The sequence below is a fragment of the Scyliorhinus torazame genome, chromosome 17, assembly GCF_047496885.1.
Source record: "Scyliorhinus torazame isolate Kashiwa2021f chromosome 17, sScyTor2.1, whole genome shotgun sequence".
NCBI classification, from domain to species: Eukaryota; Metazoa; Chordata; class Chondrichthyes; order Carcharhiniformes; family Scyliorhinidae; genus Scyliorhinus; species Scyliorhinus torazame.
The window spans coordinates 152,157,391-152,173,097 of record NC_092723.1 but is presented as its reverse complement, the minus strand read 5'-3'; the positions used below and the strand labels follow the sequence as shown (position 1 = coordinate 152,173,097).

General features: G+C 47.0%; 1 protein-coding gene across 3 annotated transcripts in view; it reads left to right on the top strand.

The window, feature by feature from the left end:
• The first annotated feature begins 15,536 nt into the window (after positions 1–15,536).
• Positions 15,537–15,707, top strand: part of rgs11 (regulator of G protein signaling 11) — a 196,172-nt gene continuing 196,001 nt past the window's right edge. For all 3 annotated transcript variants that reach the window (XM_072481296.1, XM_072481297.1, XM_072481295.1), the window contains exon 1: positions 15,537–15,652. In XM_072481296.1, coding sequence (XP_072337397.1) covers positions 15,593–15,652 — 60 coding nt within the window. In that variant the 5' untranslated portion in view covers positions 15,537–15,592. The remainder of the gene's footprint in view (positions 15,653–15,707) is intronic.

Sequence of the window (15,707 nt, the reverse complement as noted above, 5' to 3'; positions counted from 1 at the left end):
GTAATGCTGTTCCTTATGTGCCCTTCATTTCCAGGCTTAGTACAAGTGCAAACACTTCTAATATATGCTGAAGGATGTTGTTTTGCCTGGGTTGCATCTATTTTGGTCAGCCCCAGGGATTGCATAATCATCCCTTCTTCCACCTGCCCCTTGTGAAGTAAATCGCTTTGTTTACTCATGTTGAATTTTCTCCTGTCTTCCAACGTTCTATCCCACCTGTACTGCAATAGTACCAGAATCCTAGGAAACTATTCCCACTGCTTCCCCCGGAATACCTTGAGGGAGCATCATCTCAATGCCACAGCGCGTGAACATCATAATCAGCCAAGGTTGCTAACTCTGGCAGCGTCTTGTTATTAAGGATTTTAACAGCAATGCTAGTTATGCAACATTTCTTTCTTAAGTGCACTTGGTAAAAATATTGTTACGTTTTAGTGTTTTCTGCGGTTATGGTCTTAAATACAGTCCAGGGATAGAGTCTGTGCATTTGGCGCAATTGGCAATTTCAGTGCAAATTGCACCAAAATTTCTAACCTTTTCTAAAGTGCTTTTCCATCCCTTAAAGTTCTTTCATTTGCAAAATTTGCTGCTGTGCATAATTTTAAAGTGTACCATTTTTAAAAAGTCATTTTTCTTTCAAATATTCTTTGTTGTCCTTAAAGAGTATCACAGAATCTTTACTGTGCAGAAGGAGGCCATTCGGCCCATTGAGTCTGCACTGACCCTCTGAAAACGCACCCCACCTAGGTCCACTCGCCTGCCCTATCCCGATAACCTCACCTAATCTGTACATCTTTGGACTCTAAGGGGCAATTTAGCATGGCCAATCCACCTAACCTGCACCTTTTTAGACTTCTGGGTGAACAAATTCTTCATCGCATCATTTCTTTCTCTTTTGTTCATTATTTTGAATCTGTGCCCTCTAGTTTTGGATGTACTCTTGAGAGGGAACAGGTTCTCACTGTTTACATTGCCCATACCCTTCAGAATCTTGAATACCTCCATCAAGTCCCCACTCTACCTTCTTTTCTCCAAGAAAAACAGACCCAACCTCTCCAATTTATCCTCATAGCCCCAGTTGTTTAGCGTTGGAATTATTCTTGTGAATCGCCTCTGTGCTCTCTCAAATGTCTTCACACCCTTCCTCAAATAGGTTGGCCAAAACTGGATGCGGTGCTCCAGATGTGGCCTAACTAGTAGTAACCTGGTAAAGCTTGATTAATGCAGCGGAAAATTGGTTCATCACAAAAATAAGCCTTTTTAACCACAGCGGTAATCCTGCACCCATGAGTAACCTGCTTTTAAATGCATGAACATGACTTTTAAAAGACATGCAAACTTATTTTCTAATTCATCTGGGTATAGTAGTCAGTTCCTTCGCAAAGTTTTTTAAAAAAACATTCACATCTTTTAAAATGTAACTTTTAGTGTCCTTCCGCACAAAAGTTCCCACTTAATTGCTAGAGCCTTCTTGAAGGTGTGTAAACAAGCACAACTGGTGGAAGGTACAAATGTGATGAATTGATTAATTCACTCTGGAAGTGTGGCCAGTTGAATGAACAGGGTATGATTCCATCACAATTTTTCACCACAACAGATCAAGGGATTTGTTGTAAGGTGCTGTCTGTAGTTTTGTAGGCCCCATGAAGAGACAGCCTTGTATAGATTTAACAGTATGTACTTATTAACTCTTTGTGACCATATACATATATGCAATATAGCGTCTAAACTAGGAGTTATCTTCATGCTGACCTCTGCCCACGTCTCTACTCAATACATGACTGCCCTCCAGACTCAGGTCATATTTCCATTTACATCACACTGTAGGTTGTACTCTACCCAGTCCCATGTTAACCCTGTCTATATCAGCCCCTTATACTACACCTCCCCCCACGTCTTTATCCAATATATTTACAATGCATTCCTGTTTTCCCAACATATTTACATTACCTCTACTACCCTTCCTTCCCCCCCCCCCACCCCACTCAAGTCTCTGTGACTACACATTCAGGCAGTCTGAATGCTTTATAATTCTTCCAGATCTTGTCTTACAACAGTTGGAGGAGTGGCAGACTCTGCTGTACTCAGTAAACGTTGATGAATGAGAGGTTGTTTTGGATGTGGTCAGTCTAGCATTTCATTGGTTGGTCTTAATTAACTTTGCACGTTCTTTGGAGTTGAACTGCTCCTTCGCAACTCCCCAACTGGCATTATCGAGGACCATCGGCCTGTCCCGTTTGTTTCAGGGAGGACAAACGTTCTGCTTGTCCACAGTGCTCATTATGTAATTCTCCCTATGTGCAATTCTCCAAAATGCATAGTAGGATGGAAGCTGTCTCTTCCTATTGTGTGGGTGTGAGCTATCAACAGGCTCACTTTGCCATTTAAGATATTGTGCAACAGCGTTCTCATTGGTTTACTTCCTTGCCTCACTGGGGTGTGATGTGGTCAGATGATGGCTGCTTCTCTGTTCCATCATCCTCCGGCTGACGTTTCTACTAGTTGCAGCGTCTGTGGCGTGATGTCTTGAGGTATCTTATCAAAAGATATCAGAGCCAGAGATTGAGGCTCTTCTTGTTGCTGGTTCATTTCTTGGCAGTCTTGCACTCAATGTGTTGTGTAAACCATCTGGTCTGATCAATGAGTGTCTGGCACCTGGGGCGAGATTCTCCGACCCCCCGCCGGGTCGGAGAATCGCCGGGGGCTGGCGTGAATCCCGCCCCTGCCGGTTGCCGAATTCTCCACCACCGGATATTCGGCGGCTCAGGAATCGCGCCGCGCCGGTTGGCGGGCCACCCCCCGCGATTCTCCGGCCCGGATGGGCCGAAGTCCCGCCGCTAAAATGCCTGTCCCGCCGGCGTGGATTAAACCACCTACCTTACCGGCGGGACAAGGCGGCGCGGGCGGGCTCCGAGGTCCTGGGGGGGGGCGCGAGGCGATCTGGCCCCGGGGGGTGCCCCCACGGTGGCCTGGCCTGCGATCGGGGCCCACCGTTCCGCGGGCGGGCCCGTGCCGTGGGGGCACTCTTTCCCTTCTGCCTTCGCCACGGTCTCCACCATGGCGGAGGCGGAAGAGACTCTCTCCACTGCGCATGCGCGGGAATGCCGTCAGCAGCCGCTAATGCTCCCGCGCATGCGCCGCCCGGAGATGTCATTTCCGCGCCAGCTGGCGGGGCACCAAAGGCCTTTTCCGCCAGCTGGCGGGGCGGAAATTAGTCCGCCGCCGGCCTAGCCCGTTAAGGTTGGGGCTCGGCCCCCAAAGATGGGGAGCATTCCGCACCTTTGGGGCGGCGCGATGTCCGACTGATTTGCGCCATTTTGGGCACCAGTCAGCGGATATCGCGCCGTTTCCGGAGAATTTCGCCCCTGGTAACAAAATGGACAAACCGGCTCTGCAAAGAGTGAAGATAATTCGGAGCTGAAATCCAAGTTGAGAATATCTTTTCTGTTGGGGCTCTCGGGAACTTGTGGTTCTGTGTAATTGATGGCAGAGGTTGTTTCGACAATTTCTGCCTTTTTAAGAATGTTCAGAGTAACAGGCGGAGAGGGGAAAAAGATTGATTATGGATCAAGTGCATGACTGTAAGGATGTGTTTGCTGCCATACACATCGGTAATGGCGCTCTCACCTCTGACCTCTGTCCTTTCCCTTGTTCCATTCCTTGTTTTTCTGATTTTTATCAACTTTATCAATGATTCATAGAATGGTTAGAGCACAGAAGGAGGTCATTCGGTCTGTTGTGTCCAGGTTGACCCTCTGCAAGGGCAACTCACCTCATCTCATTCTCTCACCTTTACCCCATAACCTTGCAAAGTTTTCTCTTCAGATAATTTTCCAATTACCTTTTGAGAGTCATGGTTGAATCTGCTTTGACTGCAGTCCCGGGCCGTGCATTCCAGATTCTAGCCACTCCCTACATGGAAAAGATTTTCCTCAAGTCGCCATTACTTACATTGCCAAACTCCTTAAATTGCTTTCCCTTGGATCCCGATCCTTTCTCCCACAGGAACAGTTTCTGTCTACCTATTCTGTCCAGACCCTTGGTGATTTTGAACATTTCTCCTGCCTCTGCTTTAGTTGTTTTGGCTTCAGAGACTAATATATGTAACCCGCCAGAATGGCCTGCTGAAATGGCAACCCTGATAACCAAAACCAAAACTTAGAATTGGAAATAACCTCAAGATGAGTCTTGAAGATTTTAAGATGGGACTGTGACTATATACTTTGCCAGTCCATTCTACATTTTACAAAACATGGTTGGTCTACTTTTCTACCTCCTTTGCTGTAGTGATTCCCACTCAAAATCTTTGATCAAGGATGTGACACTGGTGTATTTCCCACACTGATTCGTGCAAAATCATGCACTGCATCTTTGGATCGTGTCAATCTTATTTATATGTCTCACCATGTAAGGATCCCACACACAACTTTCACACTCCAGGACTAGGCTAATAAATGTTTGTTAAGCCAAAACTCTGATATTTTCTTTGCCATGCAAAAGATTTCTCCTCAGAAATCCAAGAACCCTGTTTGTTTTGGATATTTTCAGTTGAATGCAAAATCCGCATGGTAGATTATTTTTAATTTGAAGCCCCAGGTATGGTTGTGTGTCTATCTTTTGGAGAACTTGATTACAGAGCTTAAAGCTATATGCTGGAGCTGTTTTGTTGGTAATCCAGAGGATATATATTTTTTTGGCTATTAATGCCTTCTTCCATTAGTCCTGACTCTGCTATTTTTGTAATTCCAGAACATCATCTTCCAGTGAATTGATATGATCCTAAGTTTTTCCTGATGTGTGAGCCACACAACCATCAGCAAATATCACATCCTGATTTTTAACTTGTTGGGGATGTCATCCATGTGTATCCAGAAGAGTAAAGGTTCAACACAATTCCTAGGGCACTCAAGAGAGGACATCTGTAAGAGGGGATGATTTCTCATCCACATATCACTCTTTGGCTTCTGATGACAATGAAGTGCTGGATCTAATTTAATAATGTCCCCGTGATTCCATAGTAGTGAAGATTGGACAGGGGTTTTTCCTGAAGAACTTTGTCAAAGGATTTTGAGAAATTTATTCTTGCCTTGTGAGTATTTTCATCTCTTTCAAGACTTGAAGCTAGGTCATCAGCAGCGTGTAAAAGCTATGTTTCAGTAGATCTTTTCAACAAAAAAGCCAAGCTGATTATCGAACGGAATGTTTTGAGCTTCAAAGTGCTTCATGTCATGACAATGAATAATATATTGAAGCATATCGCTTCTTAATATTCTCTTCTCCAAGTTTATCCAATCTATTCATGTAACTGAAATGCTTCATTCCCTGGAAACATTCTTGCGAATTGTAATAGCTGGCCCCTTTAAGGGGTAATCTTCTGAAGGGTCGTTTGACCCGCTTGTCCAATCAGTAGTTTACGTGCAGAATCGGCGAGTAGAGTGCAGGAATTTGTTCCGTTCTATTCAGGAGGCAGACTGGCGGCATCGCTGCTGCACACTTGGAATGTTTTGTAAATAAATATTTGTTGTTTGTACCTAACTGGCGGAGCCAAGTTACTACATTTGGCGATGAGGTAAAAGAAAGCAGTACGTGTGTTTGCAAGATCATCAGCTCAGAACCTGGTCCAGTCGAAGTCAAGCTTGCGAAGTAGGGAGGGCTGCAGACATACCTGTCTTCGGTGGATCTTTGATACCTCCATTGAAGATAGGTTGCAGTATGTTGTGCGACTAGAATTGATCTTCAGAGAAAATGGAGCTGAGGAGGAGGGGAAGAAGAAGGCAAAATTGTTAAGCATGTAGGGGACCCAAACTTATAATTTAATTCATAGTCTTACGTCCCCAAATGCTGCCAATGCAATCTCACTTAGAGAGATCGTAAATTTAGAAAAAGGGCACTATCATCCTGAGCCCTCCATGATTTTACAATGATTCAAATACAATTCCAAGGGGAGAGCTGCAGGGGAGACCATTGCAACCAAGTCACACTGTGACTTCGGACAACACTAAATGATATGCTGAGGGATCGCTTTGTTTGTGGAGTCAATGATGAGGCCGTACAGAGGAGGTTGCTGGCAGAAACTGTGATTAATTTTTGAAAAAGTGTCAGAAATAGCATTAGCAATGGAGTGCGCTGCAAAGGGCGCCCAGGAACATCAGAGCATGCAGAATGGCACGGTCCACCAGTTAGGGCGGGAAGCTGCAGACGGCAGTGGCACCAAAAGCATAAAGAGCAGTTTAAACTGGGAAGCAAGTAAAGAAGCTGGCAGGGTCAGAAGATTCAGGAGAGTGAATCAACAACCCCAGATCTGTACTGAGTGTTACAGATGTGGGGGAAATCATTCCCCAGAGATTTGCAGATTCAAAGAAGCAGAATGCTTTGGTCTATCGGAAGGTCCATTTGAGGCAGAGATGCAAGAGTAAGCAGAACCTGCCAATAGTAATAAAGTGAACAGTTCAGGACCGGTACATAATGTTGAAGATTTTTCTGCGAGTGATCAGAACGTTCTTCAGATGAATATTGTGGAGCCAGGCAAGGTAACCCCCATTACAGCGGTGATATTGGCTAATGGCAAATCGTTAAGAATGGAAGTAGACACGGATGCGGCAGCTACGGTAGTAAGGGAGTAGGCCTACAGATATCTTCGAGAAGGGGTTCAGTCTCTGAGGTTGCAGAACACATCAGCTGAATTGGTTATCTATAGGGGGAAGGTCATTAAGATAGGAGGGTTACCTAAACACCTGTGAGCTATGGGCAACAATCTGCAAAAATTCCATTAATCGTGATGTCTGGTCAAGGATCAAATCTGATTGGCGGTGACTGCATCAGGAAACTTTTCTAAGCTGGTTGGAAATTTTCAGAATTAGAGAAAGGGGCCTGCATGAAGTAATCAGGAAGCATCAGGACAATTTTCAGACTGAACTGGGAAAAATCAATGGCAAAAATTCAGGTAGATCCAGAAGCCACCACAACATTTTTCAGGCCTAGATCAGAACTCTATGCATTGCTGGAGAAAGTTGAGCCTGAGCTTAAAAGGCTTCAAGAAGTGTGTTTTTTTTTCTTTATTCATTTTTACAGGATGTGGGCTTCGCTGGCTAGACCAACATTTGTTGCCCATCCCTAATTGCCCTTGAGAAGGTGATGGTGAGCTTCCTTCTTGAACCACTGCAGTCCAGGTACTGTAGGTAAACCCACTGTGCTATTAAGGAGGGAGCTCCAGGATTTTGACCCAACGACAGTGAAGGAACAGCGATTCATTTCCAAGTCAGGATGGTGAGTGACTTGGAGGGGTACTTCCAAGTGGTGGCATTCCCATGTACCTGCTGCCCTTGTCCTTCTACATGGTAGTGGTCGTGGGTTTGGAACATGCTGCCTAAGGAAAATTGCAGAGTGATCAGAACGTTCCTGCAGAGCATCTTGTAGTTGGTATACACTGCTGCTACTGTGCGTCGGTGGTGGAAGAAGTGAATGTTTGTGGAAGAGGGTGCCAATAAAGTCGGCTGCTTTGTCATTGATGGTGTCAAGCTTCTTGAGTGTTGTTGAAGCCACACTCATCCAGGCAAATGGGTATTATTCCATCACACTCCTGACTTGTGCCCTGTAGATGGTGGACAGGCATCGGTCAGTCAGAAGGTGAGTTATTCGCCACAGCATTCCTAACCTCTGACCTTCTCTTCTAGCCACAGTATTTATATGATGTGGAGATGTCAGCGTTGGACTGGGGTGGGCACAGTGAGAAGTCTTACAACAACAGGTTAAAGTCCAACAGGTTTGTTTTGAATCAGTAGCTTTCGGAGCACTGCTCCTTCCTCTGAGGAAGGCGCAGCTCCTTCACCTGAGGAAGGAGCTGTGCTCCGAAAGCTACTGATTCAAAAGAAACCTTTTGGATTTTAATCTGGTGTTGTAAGATTTCTTACAGTATTTATATGGCTAGTGCAGTTAAGTTTCTAGTCAATGGTAACCGCCAGGTTGTTGATAGTGGGGGATTCACTGATGGTCATGCCATTGAATGTCAAGGGGCGATGGTTTGATTCTCTCTTGGTGTAGATGGCTATTACCTGGCACTTGTGAGCCGTGAATGTTACTTGCCAGTTATCTGTCCAAGCTTGTATATTGTCTAGTTCTTGCTGCATTTGCACGCGGACTGCTTCAGTGTCTGTGGAGTCGCAAATGGTGCTGAACATTGTGCAGTCATCAGCGAACATCCGTACATCTGACCTCATGTTGGAAGGAAGGTCATCGATAAAGCAGCTGGAGATGGTTGGGCCGAGAACACTACCCTGAGGAACTCCTGCAATGATTTCCCATGACTGAGATGACTGACCTCCAACAACCACAGCTATCTTCCTTTGTGCTAGGTATGACTCCAACCAATGGAGAGTTTTCCCCCTCATTCCCATTGACTCCAGTTTTGCTGGGGTTCCTTGATGTCATATTCAGTCAAATGCTGCTTTGATGTCAAGGACAGTCACTCTCACCTAACCTCTGGAGTTCAGCTCTTTTGTCCATGTTTGAACCAAGGCTGTAGTGAGGTCAGAAGCTGAGTGGCCCTGGTGGAACCCAAACTGAGCGTCCGTGAGCAGGTTATTGCTGAGTAAGTGCCGCTTGATAGCACTGTTGATGACTCCTTCCATCACTTTACTGATGATTGAGAGTAGACTGATTGTGTGGTAATTGGTCAGGTGGGATTTGTCCTGCTTTCTGTGTACAGGACATACCTGGGCAATTTTCCACATAGCCAGGTAGATGCCAGTGTTGTAGCTTTACTGGAACAGCTTGGCCAGGGGGGTGGCAAGTTCTGGAGCGCAACTCTTCAGTACTACTGTCGCTATTATCAGGGCCCATAGCCTTTGCAGTATCCAGTGCCTTCAGACTTCTCTTGATATCATGTGGGGTGAATTGAATTGGCTGAAGACTCACATCTGTGCTGCTGGGGACCTCCGGTGGAGACCGAGATGGATCATCTATCGGCACTTCTGGTTGAAGATTATTGCGAATGCCTCAGCCTTGACTTTTGCACAGATGTGCGGGACCCCTCCACCATTGAGGATGGGGATATTTGTGAGCCTCCTCCTCCAGTGAGTTGTTTAATTGTCCACCGCCATTCACGGCTGGATATGGCAGGACTGTAGATTATTTTTAATAGAAATTTAGAGTACCCAATTCTTTTTTTCCAATTAAGGGGCAATTTAGCATGGCCAATTCACCTACTCTGCACATCATTTTGGGTTGCGGGCGTGAGACCCACGCAGACATGGGGAGAATGTACAAACTCCACACCGACAGTGACCCAAGGCCGGGATTGAACCTGGGTCCTTGTCGCCGTGAGGCAGCAGTGCTAACCACTGTGCCACTGTGCCATCCCACAGAGCTTAGATCTGATCTGTTGGTTTTGGGACCGCTTAACTCTGTCTATCACTTGCTGCTTATGTTGTTTGAGATACAAGTAGTCCTGTGTTGTAGCTTCACCTAATTTTTCAGTATGCCTGGTGCTGTTCCTGGCATGCCCACCTACACTTTTCATTGAACCAGGGTTGAGTCCCTGGCTTGGTGGTAATCGGAGAGTGGGGGATATGCTGGGCCATGGGGTTACAGGTTGTGACTGAGTATAATTCTGCTGCTGCTGATGGCCCATAGGGCCTCATGGATTCCCAGTCTCGACTTGCTCGATCTGTTCTGAATCTATTCCATTTAGCACGATGGTAGTGCCACACAGCACGATGGACAGTATCCTCAATGCGAAGATGGGACTTTGTCTCCACAAGGACTGTGTGGTGGTCATTCATACCGGTACTGGTATGAACATCTGTGGCAGGCAGGTTGGTGAGGATAAGGTCGAGTATGTTACTCCCTCTTGTTGGTTCCCTCACTACCTGTCGTAGACCCAGTCTAGCAGTTATGTCCTTTAGGACTCGGCTAGCTCAGTCAGTCGTGTATGCTACTGAGCCAATCATGGTGAATTCCCCTACTCAGACACCCTTGACACCCTCAGTGCTTCCTCCAAGTGGTGTTCAACATGGAGGAGTACTGATTCATTAGCTGATGATGGCCGGTACATGGTAGTCAGCAGGGGGGTTTTCTTGCCATGTTTAACCTGAAGCTATGAGACTTCATTGGGTCCAGAGTCAATGTTGAGGACTACCAGGGCAACTCTCCCCCACCTGTATACCACTGTGCTGCCATCTCGGCTAGGTCTGTCCTGCCGTTTGGACAGGACATACCCAGAGATGGTGATAGTGGATAGACATTATCTGTAAGGTATGATTCTGTCAGCATGACTATATCAGGCTGTTGCTTGCTAGTCTGTGAGACTGCTCTCCCAGCTTTGGCACAAGCCCCCAGATGTTAGTAAGGAGGAATTTTCAGTGTCGACAGGGCTGGGTTTGCCTTTGTCAATTCCAGTGCCTAGGTTCATGCCCGGTGGTCCATCCGGTTTCTTTCCTTTTTATTGACTTTGTAGCGGCCTAATACAACTGAGTGGCTTTTTAGGCCATTTCAGAGGGCATTTAAGAGTCAACCACATTGCTGTGGATCTGGAGTCACATGTAGGCCAGACCAGGTAACGATGGCAGATTCCCTTCCCTAAAGGACATTACTGAAACAATCGGATTTTTTTACGACATTCAACAATGATTCTATGGACATCATTAGACTTTTAATTTCAGATATTTATTGGATTTAATTTCCACCACCTGCCTTGGTGGGATTCGAACCCAGGTCCCCAGAGCATTATTTTGTTAGGCCAGCAGGAGGCCATTTGGCCCATCCTGTCGGTACGGCCCTCCAAGTGCAGTCAGGCTGAGTTGGACAATGAAAGGGAAAAATGTCAAGAGGATGGCGAGGTCAATTGTGCCAAATGGTTAGGACTGTTTCCGAGCTATGGGAAATGTAGAAACCTATTGGAAGGCATTCTATCAGGGAGAGGCAATAGAGAAAGGGAAGGATCTGGGAAGTGACAACTCGTATAAGGACTTGAAGAGGAAAGACAGATTAGGGATGGGCAGTACCTTGCAAGGACAGGGTGATCATGGTGGGATTTGTAAGAAGGTTGGTGGAGAAAGGGCAACAGAACAGCACCTAAGACGAAGGGACTATTTACAATGTCAGCTTGGCAAAAACCTAATCACCACCTAGTTTTTCTCATTCTGATTTTCAGTATTGATGCTGTCCAGCATTGCGGCCTGCCCCTTATCCAGATTTCTCAATAACACAATAATATATCTGTATTTATCTCAGAATTTAGACTGTATATAACAATAAAAATTTATTTCTGAGAATAGAAAAATGAACGTGGGTTTCTATAGTGCTTTCATGTCCTCAGGACTAGTGCTTTCATGTCCTCAGGACATCTGAAAGCACTTCACAGCTAATGAATTGATTTTATTGCGAAATCACTGTGGGCAAGTGCTGACAATTCATGTACTTAAAGTTCTGATAATGCCCAATTGGGAAGTGAAATCCTGGGAAATGTTTTTAGTTGAATGCACTTCACTTTTAAGTGCTGAAAATAAACCTTATGAGAAATGCATTTAGTTGTTTTTTTAAGAAGGTCAATTTTCTTGCTGACTATCAGCCTGTTAGTTTTTTCCTTGCACTGGTGTCAATGATGGGACTTCTCCTGTGAGTCCCAAGGTACTGGCCTTCACAATATTGGTAAATCAGGAGCACCACGCAGACTGGTTTGAAGTTGGTAAGATTACAAGAAGAATTATTTATAGTATATCCACCCAGAAAGACCCTGAGCCCGTCTGCTTTCAAATTCTATTGATTTCAATCAAGAAGAAAAACGAGTGAGTTATAAAACAGGGTTTGCTGATTTGCTATTGTTCATTTACCACCTGGTGATTACAGGTCTAATTATCCCGATGTGCTTATATTAACTTTTGTCTTTTTTACTTTGTTCAATTGATTCAGTAATGTCTCAGCTCTCCCCTCGAACTTTACTGGCCTTCCCAGTTTGAAACCAACTGCAACTCTGACCACTTGCACTGAGCACTTGAATCCAAATCATTTCTGTCAATTAGAAATAATAGTTGTCACAACATCCAAGCTGGGGTACAAACTCAACACTTCCACCTGCACTGGCAAAATCTCTATCTGCGTATTTATTGCTTTTTATTAAACAACCAATTCTTTATCCTGAGTCTCCACTGATTTGACCTTCACTCATAGCACCGTTCAATTCTACCCCTGCCTCAGCTGTTCTGCTGTTGAAACCCTTGTCCGTGTCTTTGTTTACCTCTAATAATAATCTTTATTGTCACAAATAGGCTTGCATTAACACTGCAATGAAGTTACTGTGAAAAGCCCCTAGTCGCCACATTCTGGCACCTGTTCAGGTGCACGGAGGGAGAATTCAGAACATCCAAATTACCTAACATTATGGGCATGATTCTCCCATGCTGCACCGTATGGGACAATTGCCGTTCGCGCCACTTTTTCCCGTGGCGCCGGTCCGACGCCAGCAGGCGATTCTCCGAGGAGCGGAGAATCGGCGCCATTTGCGCTGGCGCGTTTGGCGCGGCGCCGGCCGCCGATTCTCCGGCCTCGATGGGCCGAGCAGCCGCGTGGAAACGGCAGAGTCCCGCCGGCGCCGTTCACCCCTGCTCGCAGCCGGCGGGAACTGTGCACGTAGGGTCAGGGGGCGGCCTGTGGGACGGGGAAAAGTACTCCTTCACCGGGGGGGGGGGGGGGGTCCGATGGGGTCTGGCCCGCGATCAGGGCCCACCGATCGGCGGGCGGGCCTCTCCAACCCCAGCCCTATTTTATTACGCGGCCGGCCCCTGAACCCCCATGCCATGTTGTGTCGGGGCCGGTGCGTTGAGGAAGTCCCCCCCCCACTTTCGCGGGTTGGCGTGGCCCAATTGCGCATGCGCGGGTCGGCGTGGCCCAACTGCGCATGCGCGGGTTGGCACGGCCCAACTGTACATGCACGGGTTGGCGTGGCCCAACTGCACATGCACGGGTTGGCGTGGCCCAACTGCGCATGCGCGGGTTGGCGCGGCGCCTATTTGGCGCTGGGAAGGGAGGCTGGAGCGGTGTGAACAGCTCCAGCACGGTGCTGGCCCCCTGTGGGTGCCAGAATCGCGACAGCCCGCGCCCGTTTCGCGTCGTCATGAAACGCGACGGCTCCATTTCGGAGAATCGCGCCTCCTATCTTTCGGAACTTATGGGAGGAAACTGGAGCACCCAGAGGAAACCCACACAGACAGTGACCCAAGCTGGTGCTCTCTTTGGTTGGCTCTGAATATGGCGGTCAATATGGTCGCCTTCCTAAATTCTAATCACGTTTGCTCTAGAGTCGACAGGTATCTTTCCATACAGCCACAAGGTTCAAATCCGAATACTGATCAAAGACTCGATACACCAGTTAGTTAGTTCAAAGTAAATGCTTATTTATTTACACACAGAGTTAAATCTACTCATGCACAAATACTACAGATTAAACTATCACTACTGCTAAAGCCTATACTTAGCTTCGGGCGCCCACTCAGTCAGAGGAACAATGGCCGTTGTTCGGTTCGGAGGCTGCTGGGGTCGAACTGGTACAGGGGTACAGCTAAGGTAGTCTGTCTGGTAGCGTGCGTTGACCTTGGACTGACTTGCTTCTGGTGCAGCTGGTGGACAGGTCTCTCTGCTGTGAGAGCCAAGTCCAAGAGAGCGATTCTCTCCTGGGGGCTCCTTCTTATACCCAAAGGAGCTTCGCACTCTTTTAGGCGGGCCTTGAACTTGGCCCCAATCAATTGGGCCGTTTCTTGATCATTCCTATTGATTTCATCCAATAAAGGGGTGGGTGCCCTGATGGCTGGGCATGTCCTAGGTCGCCGTTGGCCTGCTTTGTTTCGGTCTCCTCTGGCGCCGGGGTGTCTGCCTTAGTATCGGTTACTCAAATGTTACTCTTTTGTTCACGGAGATGGGCCATTAGTATACTAATGGGCCTACAGTTTTGGTCCTGTCTGGGAGCTGCGCCTCCAATATACAGACAAGCTCTGAACCCGCTTGTTTTCTCAGTATTGTCCATTTTCCCTGCAATCTTTGCAAAGTGTCCATTTTGTAATCGGGAAGTGGCCATCCCAGATGGCTACAAAGCCAGGAATCGAACCTAGGACCCTGGCACTGTGAAGCCATAGTGCTAACCACTATGCTACCATGCTGCCTCTAGGTTTGACTATTCCAACATGCTCCTGACAAGCCTCCAAACACGTTTTAAAGTTGAGGTCATTCAAAATTCTGCTTGCTTAGGTCTTAACTTGCACCGATTCCCATCTTGGGCCACTATCTGTGTGGAGTCTGCATGTTCTCCCTGTGTCTGCGTGGGTTTCCTCCGGGTGCTCCGGTTTCCTCCCGAATGACGTACTGTTAGGTCATTTGGACATTCTGAATTCTCCATCCATGTACCCGAACAGGTGCCGGAGTGTGGCGACAAGCAGCTTAACTCGCATCAACTCAATTATCATCAATCACTGTCTGACAGTGGTTCCTGGTTAAGCAATCCTTCTATTTTGAAATTCTCACCCCTGGATTCAAATTCCTCATGGCTCTGTGTGTAATCTGACCTACAACCTACATCTCTCTGTGATATCTGAGCTTTTTTCTTGAGCCTCTCCACTTTTAATCTCTGCATCATGAGTGGCCATGCCTTCACCAGCCACGTTCCTAGACTCTGGAATTCCGTTGTTAAATCTGTCTGTTTCACAACTCTCATTCCCATCCAACGACGTTCCTTAAAGACTTTGACCAAGATTCTGGTAATCTGTTCCAATATCTCCTTATATGGCTCACCCAGTGACAATGTTTCTTTAATTAGCCTCCTGTCAAGAATCTTGGGATATTTTCCTGTGTTAAACGCAAGTTGTCATTGTTAGCAAAACTGTCAACTTTGCTGGATCCATAAAACACTTCACTGGTAAGGGAAAGTTGGGCAGGTTGGATAACAGGCAGTCAGTCTGAGTTATAGAGTTTTACAGCACAGAAATAGGCCCTGCAGCCCATCGCGTCTGCGCCGGCCATCAAGCACCTATCTATTCTAATCCCAATTGTCCAGCACTTGGTCCGTATCCGTAGCTACGGCCAGTTTCGCAGAGAGGCCAAAGTAGAGGGTTTGGGCCATTGCATTTTCTGTAGAACTTTTGTCAACTGCCTTTCCTCGCTTTGGGCATCCAGTTCCCTCGGGTTATTACTTCTGGAGATGGAGCAGGATTCCAAAACTGCAAAGAGCCTCCCACCGTCCGCTTTGCTCATGGCTGGGGTGACAAAAGAATTTTTTTTGTTCTCGAAAATAGCAGACACTCCTGAGAAGATTTTGATGTGTGTGGAAATGAGGAAGGACTTTGAACAAAGATATCACCCCCCCCCGCCCCCGCCCCCCCGCAGCCCCCGAGAGGAGCACTGTACAGGGAGTTGAGAATGATTGACCATCAGTAAATGAGGGAGCACTTGGTGATATAAACTGGGGCCAGTCAGTGAGGGGTAGAGGCGGGGCTGCCAGCTGTCGAGCTGTCTGGCAGGAGGCGCTGGTATATCCCAGGGTGAATCAGAGGGAGCCGCTGCCGAGCAGGCTGGGGAAGTCAAGCGGTGCTGATCCAGTCCCGCTCTCACCATGACAATACACACCGCTCGAATTCACACAGCCAAAATACAGATGGCATGTCTGGCCAAGGTAAGGGTTTGCGGAACAGGCTTAAATGGACTTGGGGGTGGGGTGGGTGTAAGAA